General features: G+C 36.5%; 3 protein-coding genes across 3 annotated transcripts; 2 read left to right on the top strand and 1 right to left on the bottom strand.

Annotated features, from left to right (window-relative positions):
* Positions 1–667: 667 nt before the first annotated feature.
* On the bottom strand, positions 668–3,295 carry LOC137822524 (Pentatricopeptide repeat (PPR) superfamily protein). Its single transcript, XM_068627421.2, has one exon. The coding sequence runs from the start codon at positions 3,016–3,018 to the stop codon at positions 1,180–1,182; it is 1,839 nt and encodes a 612-aa protein (XP_068483522.2). The 5' UTR covers positions 3,019–3,295; the 3' UTR covers positions 668–1,179.
* A 2,421-nt stretch (positions 3,296–5,716) lies between these two features.
* On the top strand, positions 5,717–7,067 carry LOC150025253 (uncharacterized). Its single transcript, XM_090295686.1, has 3 exons — positions 5,717–5,986; positions 6,091–6,417; positions 6,522–7,067. The coding sequence occupies exons 1-3, from the start codon at positions 5,717–5,719 to the stop codon at positions 7,065–7,067; spliced, it is 1,143 nt and encodes a 380-aa protein (XP_090151812.1).
* A 1,598-nt stretch (positions 7,068–8,665) lies between these two features.
* Positions 8,666–14,442, top strand: LOC137820243 (two-component response regulator-like APRR1). Its single transcript, XM_068624208.2, has 6 exons — positions 8,666–9,430; positions 9,922–10,083; positions 10,186–10,319; positions 11,167–11,334; positions 12,711–12,807; positions 13,069–14,442. Exons 1-6 carry the CDS (start codon positions 9,262–9,264, stop codon positions 14,022–14,024), a joined length of 1,686 nt encoding a protein of 561 aa, XP_068480309.2. The 5' UTR covers positions 8,666–9,261; the 3' UTR covers positions 14,025–14,442.
* Positions 14,443–16,213: the final 1,771 nt, after the last annotated feature.

Here is a 16,213-nt window from a genome sequence, read left to right as displayed (position 1 = left end):
TTTCTCAAAATTGAAAGTTATAGAAGTATTTTTTTCAACATTTAATATAGAAGGAAAATATAACTTTTTCAAAATTTTAAATTTTAAAAGGATTGTTTACTTTTCAAAAGTTAATATTAGTAGAAATCAAAGTTTTTCAGACATGATATTTAACTAAGTTTTAAAAAAATCATAAAAGAATAATACATTACAAATTTTAGTCATTTTTAAAAACCATAGTTTTAAGGATACGTGATTACCATCAACCATGATTTCTGGCTATAAATAAGATTATTGTCATTTTTATATGTAAAGATGAAAAGTTTGATGAATTCAGTTCATATAAATTCATGTACTTTTTCATTTTTCTCGTACACAAATACTGATTTTTAACTTTAAAATACTAATGTCCGACCCAAATCATCAGTGTTTTTACCTAGAAAGAACTGTACATTAGCACCGATCTTTTTCCCTAAGCACTCGTTTCCACAGTCAAGGAGAGAAAAGACTTAAGTTTTATCCCAATGCAAGTAAAATTTAGCACTCCTCTAGGAGGATTCATGGATTTACTTTGAGATATTTTAGTATTCATTGTACAATGTTGCAAATTTATGAACTATAAACGTGCGTATCATTACTTTAAAATAAAATAAAGATAAAAATAATGTAAGACTTCATAAAACTGGCGTTTCCTCGAATGGGGACTCTTTTATTCATATTTGGTTCACCATAAAATAAAGCCACTAGGTTGGTTGTTTTTATGAAATAAACCAGAAAGAATTAGCACTAAGATCAGTATATCATTAACTCTAGTGAAAAAGGTGTCAGTTCTCCTCTGTCATGGCTACTCTTCTGACTAGAAGAAAACCACAGAAATCCAATGTTAATATGTCTTTCTCGTGTGACAAGCCATCAAAGGTGGAACGCAAGTTCCCTTCATGTCACAATGCCTTTTTCTCAATGGTTTTGGAGTTATACGACGGCCATGAACAAAAGTCAAAACATAATCATTCATGTTCCACCAAACACTCATGACCAAATAAGCCCGATGTGAGCCAATGCTAGCCGGGGGAACATCACTTGCTAATCAATAGTCTGTAATGTACTAAGCATCAGTGGCATTATGATTTCATTAACGGAAGATCAGTTGTTAAAACCCTTTTGTAATATATATTGCAATCAAGGAGCCCAAAACCTGTATCACCCTCCAGATGCTGGAAGATGAATGCCATATTCCATTAAATGCTCAGAACACATACGAGCTGAATTCAAATATCCATTCTCCCAATAGCCCCTGGACAATACACGATATAAGAAAGTATTGGGCATAACACCCATTTTCATCATGTCCGCATGCAGCATCATTACATCAACCATATGCTTGGACTGAAAGTGTGTCTGTAACATGGTGACATAAACTAGCATGTCTGGTATGAAACCATTACATCTCATTTCCACAAAAAACTTAGTGGCTTTAAAGATCCGTCCATCTTTACATAAACCTTGAATTAAAATAGCATACATCACACCGTTCGGAGAACAAAACCTGATATCCATTTTACCACCAGAGCAACCAGCTCTAGTTTTCTCCAAGAAAAGTTTGATTGCATCCTTTATCTTTCCATCTTTCAAAAGGCCATCGATTATACAACTAACTGTGAACACATTGGGTGCTAGTCCTGCATCTAGCATCTCCCTGTGCAACCTGAAAGCCTCTTTGGTGTTCCCAACCTTGCAGTGACCATCGATCAACGCAGTGTAAGTTACCACGTCAGGCACAAGACCCTTGATCACCATTTCTGTGTACAAGCCCATTGCAGCTGTTACATTACCTTTCTTGCAAAACCCATCAATCAATGCTGAAAATGTGATAACATTAGGTTCAATTTTCCTTTCAGTCATTTGGGAACACACCTCAATAGCCTTCTCCATGTCACCAGTTTTACAGCACCCATCAATCACCACATTGTAGGTCACAAAATTGGTAAGAACCCCAGCTTCATCCATTTTCTCCATGAAACCCTTAGCATCTTCCAATCTACCCGAGTCACAAAGACCCTTGATAAGTATATTGTATGTAAAAACATCAGGGTAGATTCCACACCTTTCCATTTCTACCCACAAATGCATTGCTTCAGGCAAGTTCCCCGCCTTACAATACCCATCAATCAAAGAATTATAAGCATGTGCATTAGGAACAACATCAAACTTGGCCATATAAGCAAAACAGTTTCGCGCAGCCCTCAAATCCCTCATCTTGCAGAGAACATCAATCAAAGTAGCAAAAGTGACAGCATCAGGGTGCAAGCCATGATTTAGCATATCACTGTACAAATCAAAAACCCGTCTCATTTCACCCATCTTGATATACCCATCCATGAGGGTCTTATAAGTGTACAAATTGGGTGTCACCACCCCAGATTTTCTCATCCGTCTAAACACACCCTCGGCTTCTCCCATTTGACCATCGTTGCAAAAAACTCGAATGAGAATAGTGTAAATCACAATGTTGGGTTCAATCCCTCTCTCAAGCATTTCATCGAACACCCTACGCGCGTTGCTAAAATCACCCCGTACACAACAACAGTTCATCAAAATGCCGTAGGTGATGACGGTGGCGGAAAACCCGCGCGACACCATGTCTCGGTACACCTCCCACGCCGAATCGAACATCTGGGTCTTGACGAGGCCATGAAGAAGCGCGTTACAAGGCTGTAACGGAGGCAAAAAAGAATGGTTTTTGAAGACCCAGAGGGCTTCCTGGACGAGACCCAGTTGGCAGAAGGCGAGTACGAGAACTCCAAACGCGCGTGGCGTGAGGTTGGCGCGGTTGAGAGATTGGAAAAGGGAGGAAAAGAGAGTGAGGGGTTTGCGGGAGTTTTGGAGGTGCTGTTTGGTGAGGAAGGTGGCTTCAGTGATGGTGTTGGAGGACGTGAGGATGTGGATGATGGCGTTAGCGTCAGAGGAGAATGATGAGGAAGGGTGGGTGAGAGCAACGTTGATGATGGGGATGCCTTTACGCCGAACAAGGTTGAACATCGCTCACATGAATCGCATGAACTGAAGTGAACTCACACAATTTGGTAATACTCGGCTATTATATTATCTTTAACTCGTTGTGTCCGCAACACAACATCATGCATGCTTGTTTCAGAAGAAATGTAGAATTTGTATGATAAAAGTGTAGGAAAATATCATCATCCTCAACCCAATGAGTGAGGGTGGGTTTGTTTTCTTTCCGTTTCAATCATGTTTCATGGAGTTTTTCCGCTCTTTCTCCCGTTACGCACTTAAATGGGTATTTGGAGGTAATTTTCAGAATAAATGTGTCACAGGAAAATGTACACAAAAGCTTAGATATTTCTTTTCTTATTAACTAGCCAAGAAGAGACACGTCTACGTATTTTTACATATTTTTTACTAAGTCACTTTATATTTTTTTATAAATAATATATAAATATATTATTTTGTGATGTTGTTTTATTTTCATCATATAATATTGTATAGTGGTATAATATGTTTTGTACTTACCCGTGTTCGGTTTTCGGCAGTACTTATGTGAATGCTCGGTTCTTGGGCAGAGTGCGAAAACAATTTGGTTGTTGGATCTGTGTGAAACTCACACAAATGACCTTCTTTCAGGAATGAGTCCAAAGTGCAGTAGGCCCGTTACGCGAAACAATTTTATATGTTCATACTTATAAAATTATTTGGGGTAGTGAATATAATATTTGTCATTATTGTGTATGTTTGTTGTTATTACGTGACAATAACTTTTTTGTTGCATGTTTGTTTCACTTAGTTAGTTGCTAACCCTAAGAAGATAGGGAGATGCATTGGTAACATAAAGTGGGTCTGCGGATAGCACCTGAAGATCATCGGTGTCCGTGACAGGTGGTTTTCTGTTAGATATAAAAGTTTAAAATGATTATTTTCAGTTAAAATTTGCTTATCTCTAGGAAAAATTGTTGCATGTGCGATGATAAAAGGAGAATAAGTTTTCAAGGGAAGGTACATTGTTTTTGCACACTAGATTGAAACTGTTACTTTTGGTGAACCCTAGCTGACTTGATCGTCAGAGTGTAATCAACAGGTAGGGCGCCTTCTGTCCCAACGGAGCCTTATTCTAGCATCGAGAAGGATACGTGCGTCTGATTCCCAGAGAGGTAGTTCTAGGAGGAGGGGTTCAACCTAATCAACCGGCGGGAAAGTCAACCGGCGAGAACATTTGGCACCCACCGTGGGGCCCGCTAAAACTTGATCCCATCCACATTCTGGTTCGAGTCTACAGACGACGATGAAGAATACGAGACAAGTGTCATCGGGACAAGAAGGAGGTGAGGCTCCCACACTGCAGTAGCTCATGGGGACCATTAAGAATCTCCAAGAGGCCAATGAATAGTCCAGACAGGAGTAAGAAAGAGTACGAGAAGAGTTACGCAAAACCAATGAGGATTTGCGTAGAGACCAACAACAGCGAGATCGACGTATCTCAAGGGAGCGAGATTCAAACCCGCCTGAGAGAGACTGCCTCGAGCCTTTCTCACGAGCTATCATGGACGAGCCAGTACCCGCACATTACGTGGCACCTAAGATCACTTTCACGGGAGTAGAAGACTCATAAAGTCATTTTACTGCGTTTAACGCCCAGATGATTATCTCAGGTGGGTCAGACGCGGTAAGGTGCAAGATGTTCATGGGCACTTTCACGGGTACGGCGATATAGTGGTTCAGTGGACTCCCGGACGACCATATGACCTCTTTTACACAGTCTGCTAGACTGTTTCGAGAGCAGTTTAATGCCAATTGAATTAAACCCCCCCGTCCTATATTACCTCTTCAATGTGCGCTAGAGGGAAGGGGGGACATTGAAGGATTATTTGAACCGATTTTGAGCTCTCACTGTGAGACTCCGAACTCATGATGAGAACGTCATGGTGTCATCCTTCGAGTAAGGAGTCGCTCCAGGACCGTTCTGCGATTGACGAATTCGTCATAATATATCTGACCCATGCATAATATCATGAAAAATGGATACAAATTTTTGGCTGCTACTTAGTATCGACAATAGGTCTGAAAAAGTATCTAAAAATATGAAATTTAGATATTTGTACCCCGTCGAGGTATTCCCTTATCAGAAATCCGACGGAGACTTTCTCCGAAATCAGACGAAGAACAGTCGCCCACATTAATGTTGAAGAAGCAATGCCGGTTAGAAACAATGGTTCGCATTCTCGGCTTGCTAAGCCAAAGGAGACTAGCAAACCTTCCCGGCCTTTGAGGGCTAACAAGGCCTCAGTTGGGAAGAAGGCAGAAGTCAGACATGCCTTTTACAAGAAGGGCGAGTTTAAAGCAAAAGGTAAAACGGAGGAGTTTCGTCCCAAGTTTCGCATATCGTACAAGGAACTAATAAGCATACCCACAGTGGGCGAAAAGCTGAGGTTCCCCCAAAAGGCTGATAGTAATTTGGGGGGAAGAAAGGATATTTGGTGTGAATTCCACAAGGGGTTCAAGAACGATATGGGGTATGACCCTAGGCTACCAGCTGGTCGAGCTGTTGAAAGACGGTTTCTTGAAGGAATACCTTGAAGCAGACCAAGGAGAGCCACAGGGGGAAGCTGTCCAACGGGACCAGACGCACGAGGTCCTGGTGCACGCCGAGTTAAATACGATCTCGAGCCGGTTCTCTAGGGGAGGCAATACGACCACCAAGCATAAGAGGTACGCAAGGGCAGTGATGTCGTTGAAAGTAAGAGATCATGATGATACACCAGAACTAGATCTCTACTTCACGAAGGCAAACTTGGTGGGTGTCGTCTCCCACGACAATGACCCAGTAGTGATATTTGTTGTTATGGTGGGAAGAAAGGTGCATCGGGTTCTCATTGACCAGGGAAGCTCGGCAGATGTGCTTTTTTGGTCCACGTTTGTTAATATGCGACTATCCCTTGATCAATTAAGGGCACATGACGAGTGCTTAGTTGGTTTCGTAGGGGACCAAGTGGAGGTTCAGGCTATATTGACTTGAGGACGACCTTTTCAGATGAGGAAGCGACCAAAACTATCGTCATCAGGTATGTTGTGGTTAACACTCCCTCTGCTTATAACCAGTTGTTAGGAAGACCCTCGTTGAACATGTTAGGAGCGGTGTCTTCTACGAAGCACATGAAAATGAAACTACCATCCCTCAAAGGAAAGGTGATTACGATAAAGTCCAACCAGAAGGCGGCTCGAAAGTGTTATGATAGTAGCTTGAAGAACATAAGGAGTTTCAACTTTGTCACAATTTCTCAAGAGGGCAAAGTGGTTGAGGTCCTAGAAGTTGAGATAAGCTATAAACAACGACCAGGATCGGTCGGTGATGTTCAGGAACAAGAAATCGAGGGAAAGTTGTTCAAGCTCGGCGCGTCGTTAGGTCGGGAGTTGCAAGACCAGATAGTTGGAATGATAGCCAGGCACCTGGATGCATTCGCATGGTCCTTCGGTGACATGTCTGGGATAAATCCTGACTTCCTATGCCATTGACTCACTATGGATAGCAGGGTTCAACCAGTAGTGCAAAGGAGGACGAATTTAATGAAGAGAAACGCCTAATCATCAAGACGGAGACTCAAAAGCTATTGAATGTCGACCATATTAAAGAGATCCAGTACCCTAAATGGTTGGTGAACGTGGTGCTAATTCAGAAAGCCAACGACAAATGGAGGATGTGCACCAACTTCACGGACCTGAACAAAGCATGTCCGAAAGATTCTTATCCACTCCCGAGCATCGATTCCTTAGTGGACAACGCCTCAGGTTGCCGACTACTAAGTTTCTTGGATGCCTTCTCGGGGTACAATCAGATCCGGATGCACCCCAATGATGAGAACAAAACTGCTTTCATGACAGAGTTCACTAGCTATTGCTACAAGGTCATGCCCTTTGTCCTAAAAAACGCTTGCGCAACTTGCCTGCGATTGATGGACAGGATTCTCGTCCCCTTGCTCGGACAAAATGTGCAGGCATACGTAGACGACATGATCGTTACCTTTAAGGTGAAGAAGCAACACGTGACAAATCTTGAGGAGCTATTCGCGACTGTATAACACCAAGTATAACATGAATGCTTAAATAAGTATTATTGATAGTTGATAAGCATTGTTTATATATATATATATATATATATATATTTTAAATATGTAAGTGGTGTAATTGTTAAGTAATGATAATTTTGCAAGGAATGAACTATGGATTAATGAGAGCAAGAGAAATTACCTACATATTCGCAATAGTTATGAATTAACTGAAGAATATAAAACTTTCTCATTTTAATTAACAAGCAGATTAACTAGAGGTTGAAGATAAATTTACTATAAAATAAAAACGAGTATACATCTTTCTAATTAACTATTTTATTTAACAACGAAATTTCTTTACTATTATGTAACTAATCCATTGAAAAATTGTTTGAAAAAGGATAACTATAAAAAAAAATTATGCTAACTAGTCTGCAAATTTATTATAGTTCATGTGATATATTCAAACTGATATGCTCTATGACTTTGTTTTATTTATTGTCATAAAATTTAAAGAAAACTATGCAAATATGTGAAAGTAAATGTTGTAATCCTAACAACTTTAAAATAATTCATACCCATCAACTCCAATCCATAGGTAATAAATTTTACTTTTTTATAAATATGTATAATTTATTTATGTATTAGTTAACATATAGATTTTGTCTAAGTTTTTATATTTTTGTATTTTTTTCTCTTTTTAATAATGTTTTTTTATGTGATGATAGATAATTGTCGTTATTTGAGATGTCAAGTTGCATAATGCTTAACATGAAAATATTTTTATAAAAAAAATAACTTTAAAATAAACAAATAAGCTTGGTTAAAACTGTTAAAATGAGACTAAAATAATTACTTTTTATTTAGAATTTTTTCTCTGCTTGTTTATAATAAATGTTAATTTAGTTATATCAATAACTTTATTATTTTTATATCTGCGAGTGTTAACATGTAATTATTATAATAAAATATTTACAATATATTAACACATGAAAATATAAAATTTAACATGTGACTTCAAATAAGAGAGTACTAACATAATTAGGTTAACGTATTCATTAAATATTTAGTATAAAAAAATTAAAATCATTTTAAAAGTACTAATTTCAATATATACCAATTTCAATGGTAATAAAAACTTATTTAAATTTCTTTGAGTGACATCAAAATTATATTGTTGTTAAAAATTTACATACTAAGTATTGGTGTAATAAATAGTATTACATTATCTAATCTCATAATAGGTAAAATGTACTTTAGTATCTATTAATATATTATATTTAATAAACAATTAAATATGTTTTATATTGATAAGTCAACATAGTATTTTAATATCTTAATCCATAGTAAAAATATGTTTGATAGTATTAAAAATTGATAATGATATATTCTAATACTTTTCTTACTTCAATTATGCATAAAGTTTAAAATTTAGAGAAGAGATAAAAATAATTTAATGTGAAAATAAAATAAATAACATATTTAATCTTTTAATAAAATATCAATTATGAAAATAAAATTCAAATTTGATTTAATAAATGAAATTTAAATTAAAAATATTTAAAATTTCCATTATTATTATTATTATTATGGAATAAATTTAGAATGATTATTGCATGAATGAATTTATTATGGAGCAGATTTGATTCAGAGGTGTGATGGGATATTTTGTGGACAGTCATCGGCGATTGAACATTTTGGTTGAATGAGAAAGATCTGGGGATGACGTGGCCTTCTCTCTATCTCTACCCAACTATCCACTCTCTCTTGCGCTTTTCCCCTTCCCTTTCCACGTCTCTTTCTCCCTATGCAACGCCCCGTGCGCACTGCGCCTCTCCCTTAACCCAACCCCGCGCACGTTAGTCCCCCTTTTTTTAATCGCTTTTCTCCCAAAACACACAAACCTGAGGTTACCATGCTTCGCTTCGCCGACTCCTCTCACCCAATTATTACCCACCATCATTTCCTTCCACTCTTCTTCCCCTTCTGCTAACGTGCGCCGTTGAACGGTGCCCTTTGATCATCCTTGGTTTTGTTCGATTGAGGGAGGACATGATTCGCTGGGTGAGTGAGCTTTTGATTTTTGATTGAGGGTTGGCAAGTGGCGTTGCGGATAATGAGGGGTCTTGTTCAGTTCCTTAGCGTCGTGGTTTTGATGTTTAGGGGTAGTAGGTGACTGAGTGTGTGATTTTATTTTTTTAAAAATCGAATTTTTGAGTTGGATATGGAGTCTGGCGAGGAGATTAATTTGAATATAGAAAGTGGGGGTGGAAATCATGGGAAGAGTGGTGATGGGTTCATTGATAGAAGTAAGGTGCGGATTTTGTTGTGCGATAACGATTCCAACAGTTCTCAAGAGGTTTTCACACTTCTTTTGGGGTGTTCTTATCAGGGTATGTACGGATACTCAACTCAACTCAATCCTTTTTAATACCCTCTATGTTTTTTTTGCTCCCTTTTTTCTACTTGTTTGCTTTTTGCGTGCTATCTTTGCTTGCTGTGGTTATGTTTATGCCATCTTTCAAATTCCGAAGAAAAAAGTGTTGTGTTTGGCCGTGTCTTGTGAACAGTATTAATTTGAATATGTTGCTAGAAAAAAGGGTACTTTGGAATCGGATTTTGTTGGTGAGTTGGCAGCACTTTGAAAGGATGGTTTAGTCAAACTTGAATTTCCCTAAGCCATGTTTGACTATAGTTCCTCTTGAAACTCGGTTGGTGTACTTTGGGCCAGTGTTCGATTTCAATGAGCAGTTGAAATAATCAGTTTTGCTATTTCTCTTTTGATACTCATTTGTTGAAGATTTGTGTCTGTCTGTCAAAGATAAGGGCAATTCTACCCTGAGATTTTATATATATAAACCTCTTGTTTCTCTGTGCTACACAGTGACCTTAGTAAAGTCGCCGAGACAGGTAATTGACGCACTGAATGCAGAGGGGCAACATATAGATATCATACTGGCTGAACTTGACCTTCCAACAAAAAAGGGCATGAAGATGTTGAAGTACATAGCACGGGATAAAGAGTTTCGCAGAATCCCTGTTATAAGTAAGCTCTGGTTCTTTATATTGCTAAGAAATCAGTGAAACTCTTGAATTTAAGCAAATTATATTATGCTCATCAATGTTTTGAATATCTTGTTTTGATAAGTGATGTCCGCACAAGATGAGGTATCCGTTGTTGTTAAGTGCTTGAGACTTGGAGCTGCCGACTATCTAGTAAAGCCCTTACGTACTAATGAACTATTAAATTTGTGGACGCATATGTGGAGACGGAGGCGCATGGTTCGTATCGGTCAACTTCATATTTATGGATGTTCCCCATTTTGTATTTTTTCGTTTCATTAGTTTTCGACCTATTGTCTGTAAATTTTGGGCAATATAAAATTGATGCAGATTTGACTCACCGCTGTTTTGTGCTGTCAACTCTTACCATCATATCATAGTCATTAGTTTTGGAATTAGGTTGTCAAGATTTAAAGCCTCACATGAACCATGGTTTGAATGATACGATATAAATATAATACATAATTTTTTGATATATTAGATGAGTAAAATATATGTAGTAGTTTTTGATTTTTTTTTTTAAGTTTGGAGGTTGATAATGCAAAACTACGTTCTACCAAAAGTTTTCTATGTTTTGGTCAGTCAGTTTGCATCATTCTTTTGATAACACAACCATTTGCTTAATTTTGTATGGAACTATTAGAGGATATGCTCAAGATTTTGTAGTAGCCACATTGCATGCTAATTATCAGGCTACCTAATCTGTGCAGCAGTTTAGGGGCAAAGCCAAACAACTTTGTCCCTGCTACCATCGCACAGATATCAATTATACTTGGTAATTTCGTTTTTGCATTGCATTAAGTTATGTACACTGAAATTGTCAGATAATTTGGATTTTGGAAAGAAGGGACCCTGAGTTTACTGGAGGCTTCATATAGAAACAATTTACATGGATGATGAATTAACAATACAATATGCATGGGATATAGAATGTTAGGGCGGCCCCTTCACTTTACCTAGCTTGATTCTGCCCTTTGCATATTGGAACTTTTCTCTTGATTTTCAAATTCATGCTTAGACCTACCCAATTTGAAATTGAAATCAGGTTTTATATCTTTGCTTGCAGCTTGGACTCGTAGAGAAGAACATCTTGAGTTATGAGTTTGATATTGTAGCATCAGACCCCAGTGATGCCAATACAAACAGTACCACCTTGTTCTCTGATGACACAGATGACAAGTCCAAGAGAAGCAACAATCCAGAGGTGGGATTACCAGTCCAACAAGAGCAAGAGGTGAGATGTTTAAGTATTTAAATAATGCAACAATTCGACCAACATGATCACCAATCAATAAATTTGTTCATCATGGTAAACTTTGAAATTAAATTTATCTATGAAGGGGTAATTTTTAATTCAACTCTGACATTGACATGCTTATAAGTCTTCATATCGCCATTCAATGTTAAGGTAACGTCAAATCTGATGCCACTATAGAGATTGAATTATAAACTCCAGAAAATATAGGTAAACATAAATTGTTGATTGTGGAGCAAAGGTAAATGACTATGTTCATAGGAACTCAAGCAATGGATCAGATTTAAGTTTAAATAAATTAATTCCATAAAACCAATTTTAAGTAGCATGGTCATGGAAATCATAAACAAAACCTAGAAGTTTATTAACTGATACTTTGAAAAATATTATTTTCATATAAATTGAAGATATAAAAAGTCACAACTATCTTTAGAGCCTTATTACATGTGGAGTGTGTTAAGAGTTGATATTAAGTCATTCTTGTGTCTTAATAGTTTAACTTTAATCTTTTGGTTAGTTCATAATATGTTAAGTGGGGTAGAGTCTGATCTGTGCCATGTGTACTTGCAAATAAGTACAAATTACCTCTCCTGACATTTGATGCCTTCCTCCTCTCCGCTCAGTGTGATGTCAGGACTCGAGTGAAAATGGGGGTGAGTACGTGGAAAGGGTACTTTGATGCTCAACATGAAGGCTAGAAAACGAACAGTGTGTTTTACCTCAAGATTATAACTATTTATATAGGACCTGAGAGCTTTTGGGCATTTTTACCTTTATTACCTTTCTGACTATTTTACCCTTCCCTTCCTTTTTTGTTGACTATTTTGCTTCTGAAGGTTGACATTTGTTTATGGAGAACATCTCGGTCAGAAGGATCAGCTACTCTTAGAAAATCCATAACCCCTTATGGATTTCTTGATATACCATTACCCATTTTTCTTATTAAAAGTTGTAGGTGGATTGTTTATTGTTCACGCCTCAAGCCTGCAGGACTGTTGGCATCTTGTATTGAGGGGGGCCATGGTAGATACTAGATAGAGATGTAATGTAAAATCCAGTCTTTATTAAACAATCTAATTTTTTTTTTCGGTAGTTATTCATTGATATTTAGTTTTTGTGTCTCCTCCACACAGATCGAAAGGTTCGTGTAGTGCAGAAAAGGGATACTAGTTATCTGCAAGTATAAATGGGTTTAGATGTAGCATTTCTCTATTACCTTTTATCAGTCAGCTGTGAGCTGACATCATTAAATGGGTGTTTAAGCTATGAGTAAACGTTATTATGTAGCTACTAATAACTTCAAATCATAAGTGTTGTAGTATGTGGTCATTTATACATATAATTTATTTTTTCAGTCTTCTATTGCAATTGGTGCTGCTGTTGTGGAACCTCTAGATGCTCATGCATCAGAGCACAGGCCTGATGTGGATGGATTTAATGATCACCGAACAGGTGTGCTTCTTTTCTTCATTTGATATTTTTTAAAAGCCATAAATTATTGATTTTTTGCGATAAAAATAAAGTTATACAGTGTAGCACCAACTACTAAGTATGATTGTAGGAACTTGTTTTGAAATCACTTGTTTTTTGCTTGCCTTTTATAGATCCATACTTTTTAATATCTGAACGGTTTCAATCTGAATTGAAATTTGAGTTCCTGAGGTTAAACCTTTTTGTGGCACATACCCATTTCAGTTTATTGTAATTTTGTAGCACATTTTTCATCTGGTCCGAAGAAGAGTGAACTAAGGATAGGGGAGTCATCAGCCTTTTTCACGTATGTTAAAGCATCTATACTGAAGAGCAACTTTGAAGGGGTTGTTAATGTAGACAACAATGGTGCTGCACATGTGAGGATGGAAGCTATGCATCAAGCATGTGCGCAACAAGGGGTGAATGACCTTCAAACACGTGAAAATGGAGAGACCTGTGAAAGTCAATCGCAAGATGACTTACCCAGCTGCAGTAGTGTACCTGATTCTCTCTCTATTGAAAGGTCTTGTACTCCACCTGCATCAATGGAAGTTTCACCGCAAAAGCACAAGGATAAAAATTTCCATCAGGGTGTGATGCATCCAAGAAATGGGACTCATTGTTCTGAGCATGAAGTATCTGGCATGGCTTCCCAACATACTTATCCATATTATATTTCAGGAGGTTTTAATCATGTTATGATGCCTTCATCTGCCCAAATGTATCACCAAAAGAATATGCAGGACCTACAGAATCATCATAGTGCAGCTATGATTGCTCAATACAGTCATCTTCCCCAAGGTGGTCCTCACGGAACGGGGATGGCATCTTTCCCATACTACCCGATGAGTATATGCTTACAACCTGGTCAGGTTCCTCAACCCCATTCATGGCCATCATTTGGAAGCTCAAGTTCATCAGAAGCAAAATTAAGTAAAGTTGACAGGAGAGAAGCAGCACTAATGAAGTTCAGACAGAAAAGGAAAGAGCGCTGCTTTGATAAGAAAATTAGGTATGTTAACCGGAAACGACTTGCTGAAAGGCGGCCTCGAGTGAGGGGACAATTTGTCAGAAAATTAAACGGCGCCAATATGGATCTCAATGGACAGCCTGCATCAATAGACTATGATGAAGATGATGATGAAGAGGATGAAGATGACCAGGGAGCAAGAGATTCTTCTCCTGAGGATGCTTGAGCATGTAATTGCTACTTTTACTTGACAAAATGAAGGGCCAATCCATTCTTTCTGCACTGATATTGTCCTATCAAAAGGATTCCTTACTTTTTTTGGAAAGTTCTGACCAAAGCATCAAATTATTAGCATGTGCACCTGCTCTCATGTATCTGGGGTGCTGATCCAATATGTACCTCATCTTTTACAGTTGAAACAAGCTCTTGCGTGGTCATTTTCCATTAGCAGCTCACTAAATGATCCTTCTGAGCTATTTCTGAAGGTATTACCTCCTGCTGGTTATGTCCACTGCGGCTGAGAGTATCATGCTTACTTTTTATTGAAACAGTTGCAAGCAGTTTGTTCCTGCTTATTTTATGGTGAAATGTCATGACATTTTAAAAAATTGACCTGAGAAATGAGTTATTTGTTTAACATTTTACTTTCATGCCCCCTAAATTTCTTTGTACATTTTTTTGTTCTCGGGATGATAAATCAATTTTCTGCCATAGTAAAATTTCAGTTGCTTTTGGTCATTTATCTTATTTTTAAAATTTATCTTGATTTTGTATCTTTTGAAGAAGTTATTTGAGTCATTTAACTTTTAACTTCCAAAATTTTGAGTAATTTTGTCAACTTGAAATAACATCCACAGTATTTGATATTTTTGGTGATTATTGTTAAAAGCGTTTTGTGGTGGCTTTTTAATAATTGACAAGTGAAGGATTATATCGATTCAAATATGAAAATAACATTATTTATTTAATAATCTTAAAATATAAATTTAAGAAATTGTGTAATTGTGTGTGTGTCTATATATATATATAATATTTGACAAATGTTTATTACATGTAATGTAGTTATTTTTAATTTCATAATGTTTAAAAATTCTTTGGACAACCGATAGTTGAAGTATCACAGATAATTACTTTCTATTCTTATGGGTTAGAAAATCTGTGACACGACAAGAGTATAATTAATTATTTTATAATTTGAATTTTAATGTATTTATAAGTAAAATTCTTTATGTTTGTATGATGTGTATTTATATCTTATGGTTGCTATTAAATAAACATTTTATATTGAATCCATTTTTAAAATAAATAAATTTTTCTCTACTTTTAATTTTATTTCTAAAGGTTATGATGCAATATAAATAAAAATATTTCTTTGGCATTATTTATATAAAATAAAACTTTATATATTAATTTAAATAAAGTTGTTAGAATATATTATAAATCCTTGCAGATATCAAATATATAATTGCAAAATAATATATGATTGAATGACCGAATACATGTTTTTCCAATATACTTTATTAATATAGTACACCATACATGATACATATTTCTATATTTGACACTTTTATTTTTTCTTTATTTGAAGTTAATCATATACGAGGCTGTCATATATTTAATGTGAACATCTCTTGAAAGAGAGATTTGAACCATATTTGCAGATTGTTAGAGACCAACTTGTTTCAGTGGATCCTACCTTGTTATGTCCAACCATATGATGCTTTTATAAAGTAAAGCCAATTGGTTTCCAACCCTCAATTTGATTCTGTAATCCCATAAATTCTAAAATACCAAATTTATCCTTGTGAGATCTATTTAAAAGCGAAGACTTCCATGCAAAAGTGAGTTATGAACTCTCCATTAATAAGTTGACATGTGGTATAAGGAAGAGAGAAGACAAACATGAAGCTTCCCATGTGCTCCATGAAGAAGAAAAGTCACTTTGTGAAAAAGGAAGGAAGGAAAATGGATGGTGCCATGTTGGAAGCTTATGTGGAGCCTTGTGTGCCATGTCGATATTCTTTAGCCCTACAATCTTAAATTAAAATGACTCAAATACGAAGTCCAAAATTTCTTTACAAAAATTAAAAACCTAAATCGAAAACCTACTAAAGGAGAATCTTCTAGAAAAGAATCTTATGATCCAAATTTTTTCTCATTTGAGTCTAATTGTTTAGGTGGTTGGGATGGTCTTCCATCACAATTCTTGAATGAAAAAAAAAATGAATTATAGATTAGGAATCAAGAATAGTGAATATAAATTCTAAAAATATTTCCATAATTTATATTGATTGTTTTGAATTTTGAATTCCAAAATTCGTTGATATGACACTTAATACGTTGGTAGGCCATCCATATGCTGGTAGGTAACACTTAATGAGAAGTCCATGCTTGTTGATATGACAAAGAGTTCAT

The sequence above is a fragment of the Phaseolus vulgaris genome, chromosome 9 (assembly GCF_051622355.1).
Source record: "Phaseolus vulgaris cultivar YP4 chromosome 9, ASM5162235v1, whole genome shotgun sequence".
Lineage (NCBI taxonomy): Eukaryota > Viridiplantae > Streptophyta > Magnoliopsida > Fabales > Fabaceae > Phaseolus > Phaseolus vulgaris.
This window is presented reverse-complemented; position numbering and strand designations above follow the sequence as displayed.

What these genes read in the sequence shown, in the direction of transcription:
- LOC137822524 (XM_068627421.2), bottom strand. Translation starts at nt 3,018, where the DNA reads ATGTTCAACCTTGTTCGGCGTAAAGGCATCCCCATCATCAACGTTGCT.
- LOC150025253 (XM_090295686.1), top strand. Translation starts at nt 5,717, where the DNA reads ATGTCGTTGAAAGTAAGAGATCATGATGATACACCAGAACTAGATCTC. An exon ending in TCGTAGGGGACCAAGTGGAG is followed by an intron (nt 5,987 to 6,090) that starts GTTCAGGCTATA and finishes GCTTATAACCAG; the next exon opens with TTGTTAGGAAGACCCTCGTT. An exon ending in GGGAGTTGCAAGACCAGATA is followed by an intron (nt 6,418 to 6,521) that starts GTTGGAATGATA and finishes TATGGATAGCAG; the next exon opens with GGTTCAACCAGTAGTGCAAA.
- LOC137820243 (XM_068624208.2), top strand. Translation starts at nt 9,262, where the DNA reads ATGGAGTCTGGCGAGGAGATTAATTTGAATATAGAAAGTGGGGGTGGA. An exon ending in TGTGGAGACGGAGGCGCATG is followed by an intron (nt 10,320 to 11,166) that starts GTTCGTATCGGT and finishes CTTTGCTTGCAG; the next exon opens with CTTGGACTCGTAGAGAAGAA. An exon ending in ATTTAATGATCACCGAACAG is followed by an intron (nt 12,808 to 13,068) that starts GTGTGCTTCTTT and finishes GTAATTTTGTAG; the next exon opens with CACATTTTTCATCTGGTCCG.